General features: G+C 35.0%; 1 protein-coding gene and 1 non-coding gene across 7 annotated transcripts in view; one reads left to right on the top strand and one right to left on the bottom strand.

Annotated features, from left to right (window-relative positions):
• Positions 1-17353, bottom strand: part of DYNC2H1 (dynein cytoplasmic 2 heavy chain 1) — a 412907-nt gene that overhangs the window by 289753 nt on the left and 105801 nt on the right. For all 6 annotated transcript variants that reach the window (XM_049889447.1, XM_049889448.1, XM_049889446.1 and 3 more), the window contains exons 54-60: positions 16152-16306; positions 15432-15569; positions 10918-11031; positions 6518-6678; positions 4760-4883; positions 3820-3941; positions 2786-2872 (exon numbers count right to left, since the gene is read on the bottom strand). In XM_049889447.1, coding sequence (XP_049745404.1) covers positions 2786-2872; positions 3820-3941; positions 4760-4883; positions 6518-6678; positions 10918-11031; positions 15432-15569; positions 16152-16306 — 901 coding nt within the window. The remainder of the gene's footprint in view (positions 1-2785; positions 2873-3819; positions 3942-4759; positions 4884-6517; positions 6679-10917; positions 11032-15431; positions 15570-16151; positions 16307-17353) is intronic.
• LOC126081315 (U6 spliceosomal RNA) lies at positions 5454-5556 on the top strand. Its single transcript, XR_007518361.1, has one exon. It is a non-coding gene; the product is annotated as a U6 spliceosomal RNA (small nuclear RNA).

Raw genomic sequence — 17353 nt, forward strand, 5'->3', positions numbered from 1 at the left:
ATAACATTAAAGGGCAAATATGAGTTGTCTATAAGTCTGATGTTCGTAACTCAGGGACTATCTGTATAGTCCAGTAAAACTATATGTCAACATTATGAAGAATTTTATATTTCCAGAAAATGCCCTATCTTTTATCTACTGTGCTCTTCTTCAGTCTATTCCATTTGCCTGGAATATTTTCTAAGATCCTCCTCCCCCATCGCTACCTCACCCTTCACTCTAACTCCCTCAAATATATATCTACCAAAAATATAAATAGTATTTCAAAACCTACCTCAAATATACAGCCCATTTTATGTAATCTCTCCCTATGCCCATTTGCCAGTTTGTTTATAACTTTTTAAAATTATTTTTCCTTAAAAAATATTTGTACTATTATATTTACTTGTTTCTTCAACAAATAGGTATTAAGTATCTACAACTGTGCCAAGCATTAAAAAATAGGATTTAATTCTCAGAAAAACAGTTCAAAATAAGCATTACAATCCTCATTTACAGATACGCAAACTTAGATCTTAGTAAATCTAAAATTCACATACAGGTATGTGTGACATTAAATTCCATACACTTTATAGTATTTTTCATTGCCTCTCTGATTTTCCTCTTCCTTCCTCCTCTAAACGTAAGACTTCAGAACTGTGCTGTCAAATACAGCAGTTACTAGATACATGTTGTTATTTAAATTTAAATTAATTAAAATTAAATAGAATTAAAAATTCCTCAGTCCCATTAGCCACATTTCAAGAGCTCAGTAGCCACATATGGCTACTGGTTATCACATCAGATGTACATATTATAAAATATTTCCATCAGGGCATAAAGTTCTATTGGATAGCACTGTCCTAGAACTTGGAAAAAGAGAGTAATCTTTATTCACCTCAGCAATTCCTACTGAACCTTGCGCATAGTTTTGCAATAAGTATGTATTGAATGAAATCACCTATTGCAGACTTCTGAATAAGTTGTGTATTAAAAATGGCAAATGTACCTTAATTATGTCAAATTCCAATTTAAAAATTGATCTAATTTTTTTCAGTTCTTTATTCTTTATTAATATACAAGAAAATAAGACTGCCACTCACAACCTGGAGTCAATTAGCTCTTAATTAAAGATCATGGTAAGAAACAGCATGACGATCGGAATGAATTCTTTATTGATAATGGCTCTATAACAGAAAATGTCATTGTATTACTTAAAACCAGGGCTTCAAACCCATTTGTTCAGGGTCAAACCCCAGCTATGAATTTGCATTTCTAACAACTTCCCAGGAAGTTATCCGGAAAAATCACCTAGGGATCCTGTTTCAGTGTATCTGGGGTGGAAAAGCAAATTCTCAGCAGGGAGCCTGTTAGAAATGCAAACTCTCAGTGGGCATTCAAACTGGAAGGAACTCAGAAACCCTGCTTAAAATTGGAAATTAATTACAAAGGTTTTTCTAATAATCCTTTTAAAATATTGGTAGTTTGATGTAATGGTTAAGATCAGAAACTTTATGGAGTTAGATAAATTTAGTATCTCTTTTTGGTTTAATGCTGACTTAAGTCAATTCCTAGCTGCTCAACTTTACACACATAAGTTTCTCTAATCTTTAGCTTCCTAATTGGCAAAACAGAAGAATGATATCAACCTCTCAGCACAGTTTTAATGATAAGAAGAGGTAAACATAAAAGTGCCTAGCATATTACTTGACAGATAGCAAGTGATTTATAAATGGTGTAGAAACATAGCTACCATATGCTAATTACCCAATAAATATGTGAAAATTAACTGCATATTAAGTAGTGATTGGAAGCATATGATACTGAAAATATATGCACATTTCTCTGTTTATACCTAAAAGGAAATGATGTGATTTTTTTCCTGTTTCCAACACAAAATTTGTTAGAAATTCTTCTTTTTTAAATAAATACATGAAAAAAATTGAAACACTTATTGAACACAGAGAAAAAATTCAGTTTGACTCTGAGAAGCTTCTTTCCTTGGACAATAATCTGTCTGTCTTCCATTAAAAAAAAAGGAAACTTGACACACCACTTGAAAAAAAAACTATAACTTATAGAAAAGTATTAGTATCATAAAACTGAAAGCAAACTACAACATATACCATATTTAATTGCACATTCTCCAGCTTTCAAACCTTTGTAATTGTAAAAGAAAATGTTCCTACATCTATAATAGTTCCCATGGCAATATTTTCTTTCCTGTACTAAATAGCAATCACAGAGACACAGAGGTATGTGAAGGACTTTAAGATTAGTCATATTCATAAATAATCTTTAAATCTGAGTAAAATATTTGCATGAAGGAACTTCTTTTTCCACACCAAGCCAGAAAAAGTTAAAGGAAGAGAATTTTTTTAATGCGATAATATACCCGTGGAATCATTATAAAATAGGCAGTCTTAGAGCAATCATCTAAAATAAAGGAGTCTAAAAGTTTAAAGAAAGAAATGAAAAGCCAGATGTAAACATTCCCATCATTACCTTCAATTGCTCTTGTTCATTTTTCTCACCAATGCTTTGGAATGAACATATATTCATAAATACATACAGACACACACATATATATATTAGATAAAAATACAGAAAGGAAGACTTAAAGATTCTTGTTCTCTTCAGAATTTTTTTAAAAAGAAGTACTTTATTATTCTATACTCCTCCATTTTAGAGTAATAAATCAAAAAAAGGAGTCAAAATAATGATAATAACTAAGTTTTACAAAATTGGAAATCAGTTGAGGTATATGTTTTCAAATATCCAAGATACATTTCAAAATCTAACTTACTTCTCTTTGAGCTCTGATACTTTTTGACCAACAGAATTAAGAAGCTCCTCTAGTTTCCTTTTTCTGTCTTCTGTTTTCTTCAAATTGCTAAAATATAAATCAATTTTATAAAAATCATTCTATTTTAGCTACCAACAATAAAGCAGCAACGGCACCTTAAAATGTAAATTTGCAGGAAATAAATCACACGGAAAACTGTCAGTAATTCAGTACTTACAATACCTTTGCTTAGAATTTGATAGGAAAAGCAATACTATTATCAAAATTATACCTTTGACCCAATTATAACACTTTCAGGAGTCTATATTAAAAAAAAAAAAAAAAAAACTAGTGAACATACATTACTGAATAAAAATGGTAGGTTAAACACATTCATTTATCTTCTATTCCTTCTAAAACTCCACTAAAATGAAACCAAGGGAATAAAAGAAGTATACATGCACAAGAATAAAGGGACTGGAAGAGAAAATTAATGCAAAGAGAAACGTCAATAAAAATTTGAAAGGTGACAACTGGCATACTGGAGTATAAAATGTCAAAACCTAAATGTCTACAGGGAGAAAAGCCAGAAAGAAGCAAACTCCCAAAATGTCAGGGAATGTGGATACCATGTGCCTCTAAAAGCAATAACAGACCTAAATACAGAGGATTATTTAACAGTCAAAAGTATAAGAAGTTTGACCTCAGGATTCCTCCTCCACAGTGGACTAACCTCTTATCGTAATCTAGAACACTGGAAGCCAAGCTTATAACATTCACCTATCCCCATTCACCTCTACCTACAACCCAGGTAGAAGATACGAGAATTCTACCAGAGAAAATGACTTATACGAGAATTCTTCCAGAGAAAATGACTGACCCCCTCTCCAAAAAAATAACACAGAAAAAAATCACAAATATTGAGTGGTTGCCATCAAAGGGCCACTCCACATCAGATCACCTACAGTGAAGCTCAGCAAGTCAAAGGAGCCCAGGCCACACACTCGGAGCTCCATTCAGATGTCCAGTACAGAAGTGTGTATCTTTTCACTTACGATTCTAACACTGCCTGCTCAGTCTCCAAAGGCTGAATCCGCTCCAGGACATGGGAGTACTGGACGTTAGCTTTAACCCAGGCGGCCAAAGGCGCAGCGGCAGTGCTGGCACGCTTCGCATTCTGAAAAACCCATTAGAAGTTATTCTACATTCTAAATTAATTTCAAATAAAAGTAAAGTAAATCCTAATACATTTTAATTAAGCACTTATTTAGTATGTTATTCCAAATAATAAAGCTTTGGTTTATAGCTAAAATAAAAATAAAGTGAACTGCTATTTTGATTAAGAAGAATGTACATGAACTCTACTTTTCGTTTTAAAATGAATCTTTCTGAGCCACATACAACCATTAGTATAATGGTATTTTATCAACATAAGTAATTACTCTATTAGTCATGTTTATGATAAATACTTATGCCATCAACAACAATGCTGACGCATCAATCATTTCTCTTCTATAGATGTGATTACATTTTTAATAGATGAAAGCAATTTTGACACTAGTTCTGTTGGTATCCAAGAAGATGTACATAACATTTTAAATAAGGGATCTTAAAAATACCAGAACTATGGGATTTGAATTGTTCACTAAAATTACAGATACAACTATCCTAACACAGGTATCTGTTATTATATAATAAATACACAAGAAGAAGTGGACAAGTACCAGGCAATTCAGAAGTAAAGAAATGCTGGTTGGGAACTCACCGTTATTGGCAGATACTAATAGTCAAAAACCATTTCAGATAATAAGTCTCCCTCCCTGTTACCTGGATTCTAATGTACCTTACGTTGCAGATAAATGCTTCAAAGCTATAATATACATAAATTATTTTCATTTATATATATTTTTTATATTTTAAGTGATGTCATCATGTTTTAATAAGAGTTTGATACAGTATGAAAACGAATATTCTTGGCATGCTGTTAAAAATTACCTTCGGATCAAAAGATCCCTTATTTTTAAAAAGCAGTTCTTCGACACTCTCTCTGATTTCCTTTGGAATATTTCGGGCATCAAAAGTTGCAATGTCTTCTCTCACACCTCTTTTTGCAAGGAAACTAAAATTAAAGCATATTACTTCAAATGAGGTTAAATAAAGTTTGCTATTTCTGACAAAGGCACCAGTTTGACAAAATGATGTATGCAATGCTTTATTCCATTGGGTAGCAAAAAAATACGGGACTAAAAAATTTAAGCTTCTATTATATTATTCACCACTTTCTACAGCCAACAATCAGAAACTCTAGAGAGATGAACAAGAGACTAATTTTCTGTGAAAAAAAACTGGAGAAAGAAGTGAAATGAAAGAACTGAAGTCCTGTTATTCTACTCATATCCCTTTTTGTGAACTACTGGGTATTCATATGCACTAGGATATGCCAATACTTACAGCGCTTTCATATCTAGAGTTTGTGGCAGAAAAAATGTTCCCTTAAGTTAAATCTCCTCCCCAATCTCCACATGTTAAAAGAACTCTTTACCATCAACATAGATCCTAAAATGGAATTTAATATCAGCACAAACAGTAACACCATTATTACTGAGACATTCTTAAAGATTCTGAGACATTCCTTTTTTTTCCTTTTTGATACTTTTAACAGTCATGTATCAAGAAAGGAATATATATTGCTCATTTTGGCAGAACATAGGCTAAAATTGGAATGATAGAGAAGATTAGCATGGCCCCTACACAAGGATGACATGCAAATTCGTGAAGCATTCTGTATTTTTTTGAGGGACAGAGTAGATGGGACTGAGGCCTGGGGACCACAGTTTCTGGGGACGTCTGGGTCAAATGGCATAACATAGCTTATAAAGAAAAAGTTCTACATCCCACTCTGGTGAATAGCATCTGGGGTCTTAAAAGCTTGTGAGCAGCCTTCTAAGATACATCTATTGGTCCCATCCCACTCAGGGCAAAGGAGAATAAAGAAAATCAAAGACACAATGAAAATTCTAGCTCAAAGGACTAAAGGACCAAATGAACCAGAGATTTCACCAGCCTGAGACCTGAAGAACTAGATGGTACCTGGCTACTACCAACGACCACCCTGAGAGGCAACACTAGACAGAGTCCCGTACAGAGAAGGAGCAAAATGTAGAACAGACTTCAAATTCACGTAAAAAGACCAGGCTTAATGGTCTGAGAGACTGAAGGAACCCCCAAAACTATGGCCCCTGGATGCTCTGTTAACCCAGAGCTGAAACCACTACCAAAGCCCACTCTTCAAACAAAGATTAGATGGATCATAAATCAAAAAGTAATACACATAAACAATGTGCTCCTTAGTTCAATCAGATATTCGAGATCCAAATGGGCAGCTCCTGTCCAAAACGAGGATGAGAAGGCAGGAACAGGACAAACTGACACAGGGAACCCAGAAGGAGGAGGATGCTGTCACACTGTGAGGACTGCAACCAATGTCACAAAACAATAGATGTATAAATTTTTGAATGAGAAATTAACTGAGCTGTGAACTTTCACCCAAAGTATAATAATAATAAAAAGAAAGGAATATATAGATGTAACATATGATGACACTGAGTATTTTGAAATTTCAAAGCAAAACATGTAACCAGATTCTTAGATGAAGCTCAGTTTGAGAAACAATGTAAGAAATATAAAAAATCATGAAAGAATACATGCTTCGTTGCTGAAATGATGTTATTTTCCAAAAATTCAAAAACTTACCTTTTCATGCTCACCCAAGATGTATCAAAGATACCCATCAACCTTAAGACTCCTTCAAGAATGTCTCTGATTACATCAGGTGGCATGCGTAGTGAGCGAATTTCTGAAAGAGATTCTGGCTTAATGTTTCCAACTGCTAGCTTAGCTTCATTGACTAAAGGCTAGAAGAGAAAAAGGATATTTTTGCTTATATATTATAAAGAAAAAAATTTAATGCATTATAAATTATCTAATAATTCTGTCATTTTATTCAAACTGACCATAGTTACTAACGTCTTCTTCAAATATCAAAATGTTTTAAAAGACAAAAAGGACAAAACGTTCAAGTCGAGAAAAAGTTCTTGCTGCCATAACTGCAACAATAAGGCAAATATAATTTGTTTCACACTATTAACCATTTTCAAAAGACTCTTTACTGGATAACGAAAATTATATTCTAGCACTAGTTTCTTCAAGACTGGAGAAAAAGAGCTTGAAAGTTTGTCTTAATTTATTTTCAACACATTTTGTTTTCCTCTACAATTAAAACAATCTGATTCAAGAATTGTTGTTTTAGTGAAGGGTAAGACAATACACAATACTGGGGAAGCCAACACATCTTGTCCAAGTCAAGGTCATGCAAGTTCCACAGACACATCCAAACTCCCTGAGGGACAGAATTACTGGGCTGAGGGCTGTGAGAACCATGGCCTTGAGGAACATCTAGCTCAATCGGCATAACATAGTTTATAAAGAAAATGTTCTACATTCTACTTTGATGAATAGCATCTGGGGTCTTAAAAGATTCTGGGCGGCCATCTAACATACTCCACTGATCTCACCCCATGTGGAGCAAGGGAGAATAAAGAAAACCAAAGATACAAGGGAAAGATTAGGCCAAAGGAGTAAAGGACCACAACTGCCACAGCCTCCACCAGACTGAGTCCAATACAACTAGATGGTACCCGGTTACCGCCACCGACTTCTAGGACAGGGATCACATTAAATGGTTTTGGACAGAGCTAGAGAAAAAGGTAGGATAAAATTCTAACTCACCACAAAAAAAAAAAAAAAGATCAGACTTACTGGTCTGACAGAGACTGGAGAAACTCCGAGAATATGGGCCCCAGACACCATTTCAGCTCAGTAATGAAGTCACTCCTGACGTTCACGCCTCAGTCAAAGATTAGACAAGCTCATAAAAAAAAACTAAGCTAAACGGGCACACCAGCCCAGAAGCAAGGGTTAGAAGGCAGGAGGGGACAAGAAATCTGGTAATAGGGAATCCAAGTTTGAGAAGGGGAGAGTGTTGACATGTCAGGGGGTTGGAAACAAATGTCACAAAACAATATGTGTAATAATTGTTTAATAAGAAGTTAACTTGTTCTGTAAACCTTCATCTAAAGCACAATAAAAAAAGAAAAAGAAAAATTTGAAAGAATAGAGCTACGTGCACAAAGATGTTTGCTTCAGTATTTTTTGGAGGCAATGGTCAATAAAAAAAAAGGCCAATATCAAAAAAAAAGAATTGTTGTTTTAAGGTACCATTGAGTTACTTCTGACTCATAGAGAACCCCTGTACAACAGAATGAAACACTGTTCAGTCCTGCACCATCCTCACAATCGTTGTTATGCTTGAGTTCATCTTGCAGCCACTGTGTCAACCCATCTCATTGAGGGTCTTCCTCTTTTTTACTGGCCCTTTACTTTACCAAGCATGAGGTCCTTTTCCAGGGACTCATTCCTCCTGATAACATGTCTAAAATATGAGAGATGTAGTCTCTCCATCCTTGCTTCTAAAGAGCATTCTGGCTGTACTTCTTCCAAGACAGATTTGTGCATTCTTCTGGAATCCATGGTGTATTCAGTATTCTTCACGAACACCATAATTCAAAGGCATCAATCCTTCTTCGGTCTTCCTTATTCATTGTTCAGCTTTTGCATGCATATGATACGATTGAAAACACTGTGGCTTGGGTTAGATGCACCCAAGACTAAAGTCTTCAAGGTGACATCTTTGCTCTTTAACACTTCAAAGAGGTCTTTTGCAGCAGATTTGCCCAGTGCAATGAATCCTCTGCTTTCTTGACTGCTGCTTCTATGGGTGTTGATCGTGGATCCAAGTAAAATGAAATCCTTGACAATATCAATCTTTTCTCCATTTACCATGATGTTGCTTATTGGTCCACTTGTGAGAATTTCTGTTTTGTTATGTTGAGGTGTAATCCATACTGAAAGCTGCGGTCTTTGATCTTTATCAGTTACAGCTTCAACTCCTCTTTGCTTTCAACAAGCAAGGTTGTTTCACCTTCATAACACAGGTTGTTAATGAATCTTCCTCCAACCCTGATGCCTCATTCTTCATATACTCCAGCTTCTCGGATTATACGTTCAGAATACAGATTGAATAAATGTGGTGAAAAGATACAACCCTGACGCGTACCTTTCCTGGCTTTAAACCACGCAGTGTCCCTTTGTTCTGTTCAAATGACTGCCTCTTGATCTATGTACAGGTTCCTTATGAGCACAATTAAGTGCTCTGGAATTCCCAATCTTCGCAAAGTTATCCATAATTTGTTATGATCCGCACAGTCAAATGCCGTTACATAGTCAATAAAACATAAGTAAACACCTTTCTGCTATACTCCACTTTCAGCCAAGTTCCATCTGATATCATCAGTGATATTCCTGGTTCCACATCCTCTTCGGAAACCAGCTTGAATTTCTGGCAGCTCTGTGTCAATGTACTGCTGCAGTCGCTTTTGAATGATCTACAGAAAAACTTTACTTGCATGTGATATTAATGATATTGTTTCATAATTTCCATATTCAGTTTGATCACCTTTCTTTGGAATAGGTATAAATATGGATCTCTTCCAATTGGTTGGCCAGGTAGCTGTCTTCCAAATATCTTGGCCCAGAAGAGCAAGCACTTCCAGCGTTGCCTCCATTTGCTGAAACATCTCAGTGGGTATTCCATCAATTCCTGGAGCCTTGTTTCTTACCAATACCTTCAGTGCAGCTTGGACCTCTTCCTTCAGTACCATCAGTTTCTGATCACATGCTACCTTCTGAAATGGTTGAACGTTGCCCAATTCTTTTTGGTAGAGTGGCTCTGTGCATTCCTTCCATCTTCCTTTGATACTTCCCATGTTGTTTAATATTTTTCCCATAGAATCCTTCAGTATTGCAACTCGAGGCTTGAATTTTTTCTTCAGTTCTTTCAGCTTGGGAAATGCTGAGCATGTTCTTCCCTTTTGGTTTTCTAACTCCAGGTCTTTGCACATGTCATTATAATACTTTGTCTTCTCAAGTCAGTCTTTGAAAACTTCTGTTCAACTCTTTTACTTTATCATGTCTTCCAATTTGCTTTAGCTACTCAACATTCAAGAGCAAGTTTCAATGTCTCTTCTGACATTTATTTTGGTCTTTCCAAGGATAATGAAAATTACTTATAATAACCATCATTAATTCACTTATTGTTCCTGGAAAACTTTCCTTCCACCTTTTCTTTCATAGGTAATATTCTGATTGAATGCCACAGGTTAATAATACTATTAACAACCTGTGATATGCAGATGACACAACCTTGCTTGCTGAAACCAAAGAGGACTTGAAGCACTTACTGATGAAGATCATCCTTCAGTACGGATTACACCTCAACATAAAGAAAACAAAAATCTTTATGACTGGTCCAATAAACAACATCATGATAAGTGCAGAAAATACTGAAGTTGTCAAGGATTTCATTTTACTTGGACCCACAATGAACGCTCATGGAAGCAGCAGTCAAGAAATCAAACGACTTACTGCAATCAGGCAAATGTGCAGCAAAAGAATGTCACTTTGAGGACTAAGGTGCGCCTAACCCAAGCCATAGTATTTTCAATCACTTGGACAATAGGAAAGCTGGACAATGAATAAGGAAGACGAAAGAAGAATTGATGTCTTTGAATCATGGTGTTGGTGAAGAATACTGAATATACCATGGACTTCCAGAAGAATGAATAAATCTATCTTGGAAGAAGTACAACCAGAATGTTCCTTAGAAACAAGGATGACGAGACTTCATCTCATGTACTCAGGACATGTTATCAGGAGGGACGGGGCCCTGGAGAAGGGCATCATGCTTGGCAAAGTAGAGGATCAGCGAAAAAGAGGAAAACTCTCAATGACATAGACCGACATAGTGACTGCAACAATGGGCTCAGATATAGCAATGCCATTGTGAAGATGGCACAGGACCGGGCAGTGTTTTGTTCTGTTGTACACAGGGTCGCTATGAGTCAGAACTGACTGGATGGCACATAATGAAAACAACAGCATTAGAAAATAACTTGAACTACAAATAATGTTTAAACTCCTATATATAACTGGTAGTGAAAACAGCAAAAAATTTAATGTTTCTTTTTTTAATTTACCTGTACTTCTTTTAATTCATCATCAATTTTATTTTTTCTTTCTTCAATTTTAACAACTTCTTCTGCTATTTTGTGCTTTAGTCTTTCTAGTTCCGTTTTTTGTTCACTAGCATCCTACAGGAACATTTAAATAGAATTCCAATTAATTTTAATGCACTCCATATTAAAAAGCATTATAGCAAAAACATAGTAACTTATTTCAAAATTATATTTTATTGCCTTCTGACCACCAAAACAATAAACAAATGCTCATTATATAAAATTCAAACAAGTCAGAAATACAGAATTTTACAAATGACAATAAGAATACACATTTCACATTTATAACAACCCAGGTAGGTCAGTCCTATTATTATGCTTATTTATAACTGTCAAAACTGAAAATAAAAGTCTCTTAAATTTTTTTAATAATTTTATTGTGTTTTAGGTGAAAGTTTACAGTACAAATTAGTTTTCACTTAAAAATTTATACACAAATAGTTCTGAGACATTATTGCAATCTCTGCAATGTATCGTCACTCTCCCCCTTGCCACCCTTAGTTCCCTGTGTCCATTCATCCAGTTTTCCTGTCCCCTCCTGCCTTCTCGTCTTTGCTTTTGGACAGATACTGTCCATTTACTCTGGTATGCTTGATTGAACTAAGAAGCAGATTTCTCATGTGTGTTATTGTTTGTTTTATAGGCCTGTCTAATCTTTGGCTAAAAGGTAGACTTCAGGAGTAGCTTCAGTTTTGAGTTAGCAGGGTGTCCATAGGCTATAATCTCAAGGGTTCCTCCAGTCTCTACCAGACCAGTAAGTCTGGTCTTTTTTTGTGAATTTGAATTTTGTTCTACATGTTTCTTCCATTCTGTTTCGGATCCTCTATGGTGATCCCTTCAGAGCGGTCAGTGGTGATAGCTGGGCACCATCTAGTTCTTGTGGGCTCTGGCTGGTTGAGGCTGTGGTTCATCTGATCCATTAGTCCTTTGGACCAATAATTTCCTTGTGTCTTTGGTCTTCTTCATTCTGCTTTTCTTATACTTTCAATAATAGAAACGATACTGAATTTCTTAGAGGCAAGTGTATTGGAAGTTTGTGTTTCTACACTTTTAACTACATAAAAAAATTAACTGAAATTCATGGCACATTAATAATATGATGGCAAATATCTGAAACAATCAGTAAAGGTTCAAAGAACACTAAATTGTATCATATGATCTCTTTGCTCATGAAAACAAAATCCAAGGGTGTTACGTGCAACACGACATAAAACAACATAACATAAAAATGCTTGCATATTATGAATATTTATATTCGGTTTACTTATTCTAATTGAAAACCAAAGAGGAAATTTCTCAAGACTTATTCTAATTGAAAATCAAAGAGGAAATTTCTCAAGAAACCTTTCAGGAACACTTAAGCAGTAGTTATCAATATTAACTACACACTGTAATCATTCAGGGAGCATTAAAAAATGCTGATGCCTGAGGTTCTACTGCAAAAGGTATTGACGTATTTGATCTGAATGCAGCCAGGGTATAGAAATCATTACACACTTCTCTGCAGCCAAAATTGAAAATCACAAAATCAACTTTTTCTTATACCCCATTCTTACCTTCAGATACCTTACACATTAGCTCACTTAGACAATTCTTCATTCCAAAAATATTCCTACCTTTGTACCTCTGCTATTTTTCCTCAACAGGAAAGTTATTCTATCTCCACACATCAAAGTCTTCCTTTAAGGCCAGGCTCATATGTTCCATCTTTTAGTACCCTGCTTTGCTAATTGAAAAACCAAAAAACTAAACCCATGGCCGTCGAGTTGACTCCAAACTCATAGCGACCCTATATGACAGAGTAGAACTGCCTCATAGGGTTTCCAAGGAGTGCCGGGTAGATCTGAACTGCCAACCTTTTGGTTAGTAGCTGTAGCTCTTAACCACTACACCACCAGGGTTGCCAATTGAAAGTTATTCCTAATTCTGAGTTCTTATATCATTTAATTTAAATTTTTCTTATGCTGCAAACACAGAGCAGAAAGCTTTAGAGGTTGGACAGTTTGGTATTTTAGCTCTTTCCAGGCACTTTACTTCTGCAAAATACCAAACAGAAAGGTCTGCTATTTTATAATTAAGCAGAATTATTATGTTATGAATAGTTATTCTTCTTCTGGACCTCCGCAAGGTAATACAATTAGATACAGAGTTAGAAATACCGCTTCTCAGAATAGTCCAGAGAGAAAAGCAGCACAGTACTCAACGTATATTTCTAATGCACACTAGCCTGCCAATACACGTGGCACACACAGTGATGCATATTTTCCTTTTATAAACATACGGCTATCAAAAATGTCATCCTCTACATAGCTTTTACTTTTCTCACATTTCAAGTTGTTTGTTTAAGGTAAGGAGTATTTGACAAACTTTTTTAACAATAAAAACAGCTGGCTGTGTTAAACCAATATTTATATTAAGTTGGTTCTGAAGTGACTTCAGAAAACAAGATGCTAAAGTTAGACAGCACAAAAGTTATGTTTGCAATTCTGCTGTATTATTTACCATGTCAGGTAGTCAATAAATTATCTCAGAAACACTAAACATTTACATAACTATCAATTATCTGGAAATGTTATTTGTTCTGAAAATTCCCCATATGCCAATAGATTTGATTTTGTCATATCAGATGAAATCTTCTTTTGATTAAGTCATTCAAGTCAGGCCGCATGTTCCTCTTTGAAAACTGACAATAGATAACGCTTCCTGTATACCCATATTTCTAGATGTTCTACATCCCTGCCAATACATAGTATTATTAGTCTTAATTTTACCCACTCAACTGGATGTGTCATGGTATGTCACTGGGGTTTTATTTTACATTTCCTTGATGACAAACGATATTGAGTGTCTTTTCATCCATTTACAGTCCTTTGTAAATCTTCTTTGGTAAAGGGTCCGTTCAAATCTTTTTATTATCAAGTTGTAAAGACTTTTTACATATTCTGATACAAGTCATTATTCAGATATTTGTTATGCAAATATTTTCTCCAAGTCTGTGGCTTGCCTTTTCATTTTCTTCATAATTTATTTCAAAGAACAGAAGTTTTTAATTTTGATGATGGTAAGGGCTCAAGTTTTTGCTTTCTACGTGGATATCCAAATATTCCAGCACCATTTTTGAAAAAGATTATGCTTTCCTCTGTTTAACTGACACTTTTATGTAAAATCAATTGACCACATATGTGTAAATCTATTTCTGGACTTCATAGTGTTCCAATGATCTATATTTCTATTTTTATATTACCACACCGCTTTGAGTACTATAGCTTTATAGTAAGTCTTGAAATCTTAAACTTAAGTTTAAATCTTTCAATTCTGTTCCTTTTTTAAGCCTTTTTGTGCCATTTGCTTTTTAAGGGAAATATATGCATTACTGGAAACGCTGGTGGCATAGTGATTAACAGCTACAGCTGCTAACCAAGAGGTCAGCAGTTCAAATCTGCCAAGAGCTCCTTGGAAACTCTATGGGGCAACTCTGTCCTATAGGGTCAGTATGAGTCAGAATCGACTCAATGGCAGTAGGTTTGGTTTGGTTTTATATGCATTACTGATAAATATTAAAATTAATTTAAATAAAAGAAGCATTAGACTTGAACTAAGGTAACAATCACTAGCATCTGTGAGACATAGTCAAAGAGATAAAATTGATGGAATTTAATGGCTTATTAGATGTAAGGAAGGTATAAGGTAACAGAAGTCTAGTACAATTTACAAGTTCTGCCTTGATTAATTATCTACACTGCAGTGCTATACCTGAGTAAAGGAATACAGGAGAGAAAATTATGAGTTCAGCTTTGAACCTACTTCATTTGTAATTCTCAATATCTACAAGAATTTCAAGGAGACATGTCTAACAGATAATCAGATATTTGAGTCTGGAGTCTGAAGCTCAGAGAGCTAAAGGACAAAATAGGTGGCCAGTATGCTGTTTTTTTTTATGCTGTTAGCATCCTGAGAGAGCATGCAGACATAAAAGAACACCTGTATGAAGAACAAGCTCACAGAAATCTCCTTTAAAAGGGTTCAACAAAAGAATGGCAATTACTAAAATGATATGTAATCAACATATAAAATATCATGAAAGTCTAAATAGAATGAATAGACATTCTGTAAATTTTGAGAATATTAAAAGCAGGGAAAACCTTCGATGCCTGAAGAAGAAAATGCAAAGTAAAATAAGAGGAAATGCCAACTTAACCGGCAAAGAGTAAACAAAATCAGTTTCAGACAGATACACAGACATTTGAAATATAATAAGGGTTTAGACAAATTAGCATATGGTCAATCGAGAACAATGTGGGAAAATACTATGCTTTTCCAAAAAAACTTAAGTACACAATACTATCGGTCTGACCCAGTATGAACAAACAATATTTTTTAAATCCACATAAGTAAAAATGTTATTTTTCACATTGATTGACAATCAGGCACAAACGGACTCCCTATTGTTTATATTTTTTGCGTTTAAGCATTACCTGCATTGATACTGTGATCTCTTGAAGGGCAGCATCTGCTTCATCTTGCTTAGTTTTAAGTAACACACTTTGTTCTCCAGCTTTTCTGTTCAATTCATCCACAAGAGCTTTAGCTTCATTTAGTTTAGATACACCAGCCTATATCAATAAAATATTGATTGGCAGGATTTTTTAAAAAAGAATTTTACAAGAATAAGAAAAATCAAGCAAAGGTGTAAATTTGTACATATAAAACATTAGCTAGAGGGCTTTGGTTTTTTCCTATTACTAAATAATATACTCAAGTGAAAGAGGCTCTTAAAGGCAGAATCATAAACACCAACCATAAAAGAAAAGGAGTATCATTGAACTGAGAAAAAAAGACAGGACTATTACTACAATTCAGTGGACACTATAGGTAGTTAAAGTGAGGTTGTTTACCAAGACATTTAATACAGTACAATTTTTTTTTTTTATGCCACAGACAATAAGACATTGTAATTTACATAATCTTTCCTTTCCATATATACCGAAAAAAAACAAACCCAGTGCCGTCGAGTCGATTCTGACTCATAGCAACCCTACAGGACAGGGTAGAACTGCCCCACAGAGTTTCCAAGGAGTGCCTGGAGGATTCAAACTGCCGACACTTTGGTTAGCAGCTGTAGCACTTAACCACTACACCACCAGGGTTTCCTTTCCATGTATAAGTAGGAAAACTCAAGATTACCAATATTGTACCTGTAAATGACTTTGTCTTTTCAATAATTCCTTTTTCTTGCTGCTACTAATGGCAGAATACACATGTAAAAATGTCATATATCGGCTTGGTGTAGCACCATACGCTTTACAAGACTCATGGATTAATAAAAATGATTTTAGAAAATCAGGATCAACTAAAAGAAAAAGAAAGATGACTTAATATGTGCATTACCCATTAAGAATTAGAGAAAACAATCTTAACTCTTAACTTCATACCGGATGCTTCCATTCTAAATATAAAGATATCATCTTTGCTTAAAAATGCAGAGGCATTCCTAGACATCTATTCACAGTTCCCATTTTCCTTGTGAATTTGGCATTATTTAGTTTCAGTGGTCTCTATCTTTCCAGTGTTTATATGTGTCCTGAATGTTTTTATTACTTCAAGAAAGATATATCTACAGATTGTCATCCCATATAAATTAATTGGGCATAAATAATACACATAATGCAAATGTACGCTCAATAAAAGCTACTTGAATGCAAAAGCAATATCAAACCAAATAACATCTATTCCCTCCCATATGACACAGGGGGAAACAGGGCTTCAGAAGCCAAAAAAATAAGAATAAGTTCACAATAGATTCAATATGATCTGTAACCAAACACATTATGTTTCTCTCACCCCCTCAAAGCATTTCCCTCTGTGTTCACCACCCCAGTGAACGGAATCAACCTCTAATGAGCTTTCTAAGTCAGGCTCTGAGAAATATCCTTGACTCCTCCTTCTTCCTTGTATGCCACAGCCACTACAACATCAAGTGCCCTTTGGATTACCTCCTAATGTCCCCAGGTCCATTCCTTCCTCTCCATTCTTATTACCACTTCCTTAGTTCAGGCCTTCATCATGTCTTTCTTAGATCACTGAGATAAATTTCTAAACTAGTCTAATTACCTTTGGTTTCTCCCTATAAGGATCTACTTTCTATTAATTGAAGGAAGGGATGGACCCAGAAAGTCATTTTTCCAAAATAAGTCTCTGGTTATATCCCTATTTAAAATCTCGCAATAACCCCAAACCACCCACAAGATATATCCAAATTCCTTAGCATAACATGTGGAGGGCTCTTCATTACTGGATCCTGTCTACTTTTTACTCTTCATCTTGTAGTCTACTATTTACACATCCTGTGTCAGCCCTTTAGGCTATTTATGGTTCAATGAAAATGTCTGTTTTACTT

This window comes from Elephas maximus, chromosome 7, assembly GCF_024166365.1.
Source record: "Elephas maximus indicus isolate mEleMax1 chromosome 7, mEleMax1 primary haplotype, whole genome shotgun sequence".
Taxonomy (NCBI): domain Eukaryota; kingdom Metazoa; phylum Chordata; class Mammalia; order Proboscidea; family Elephantidae; genus Elephas; species Elephas maximus.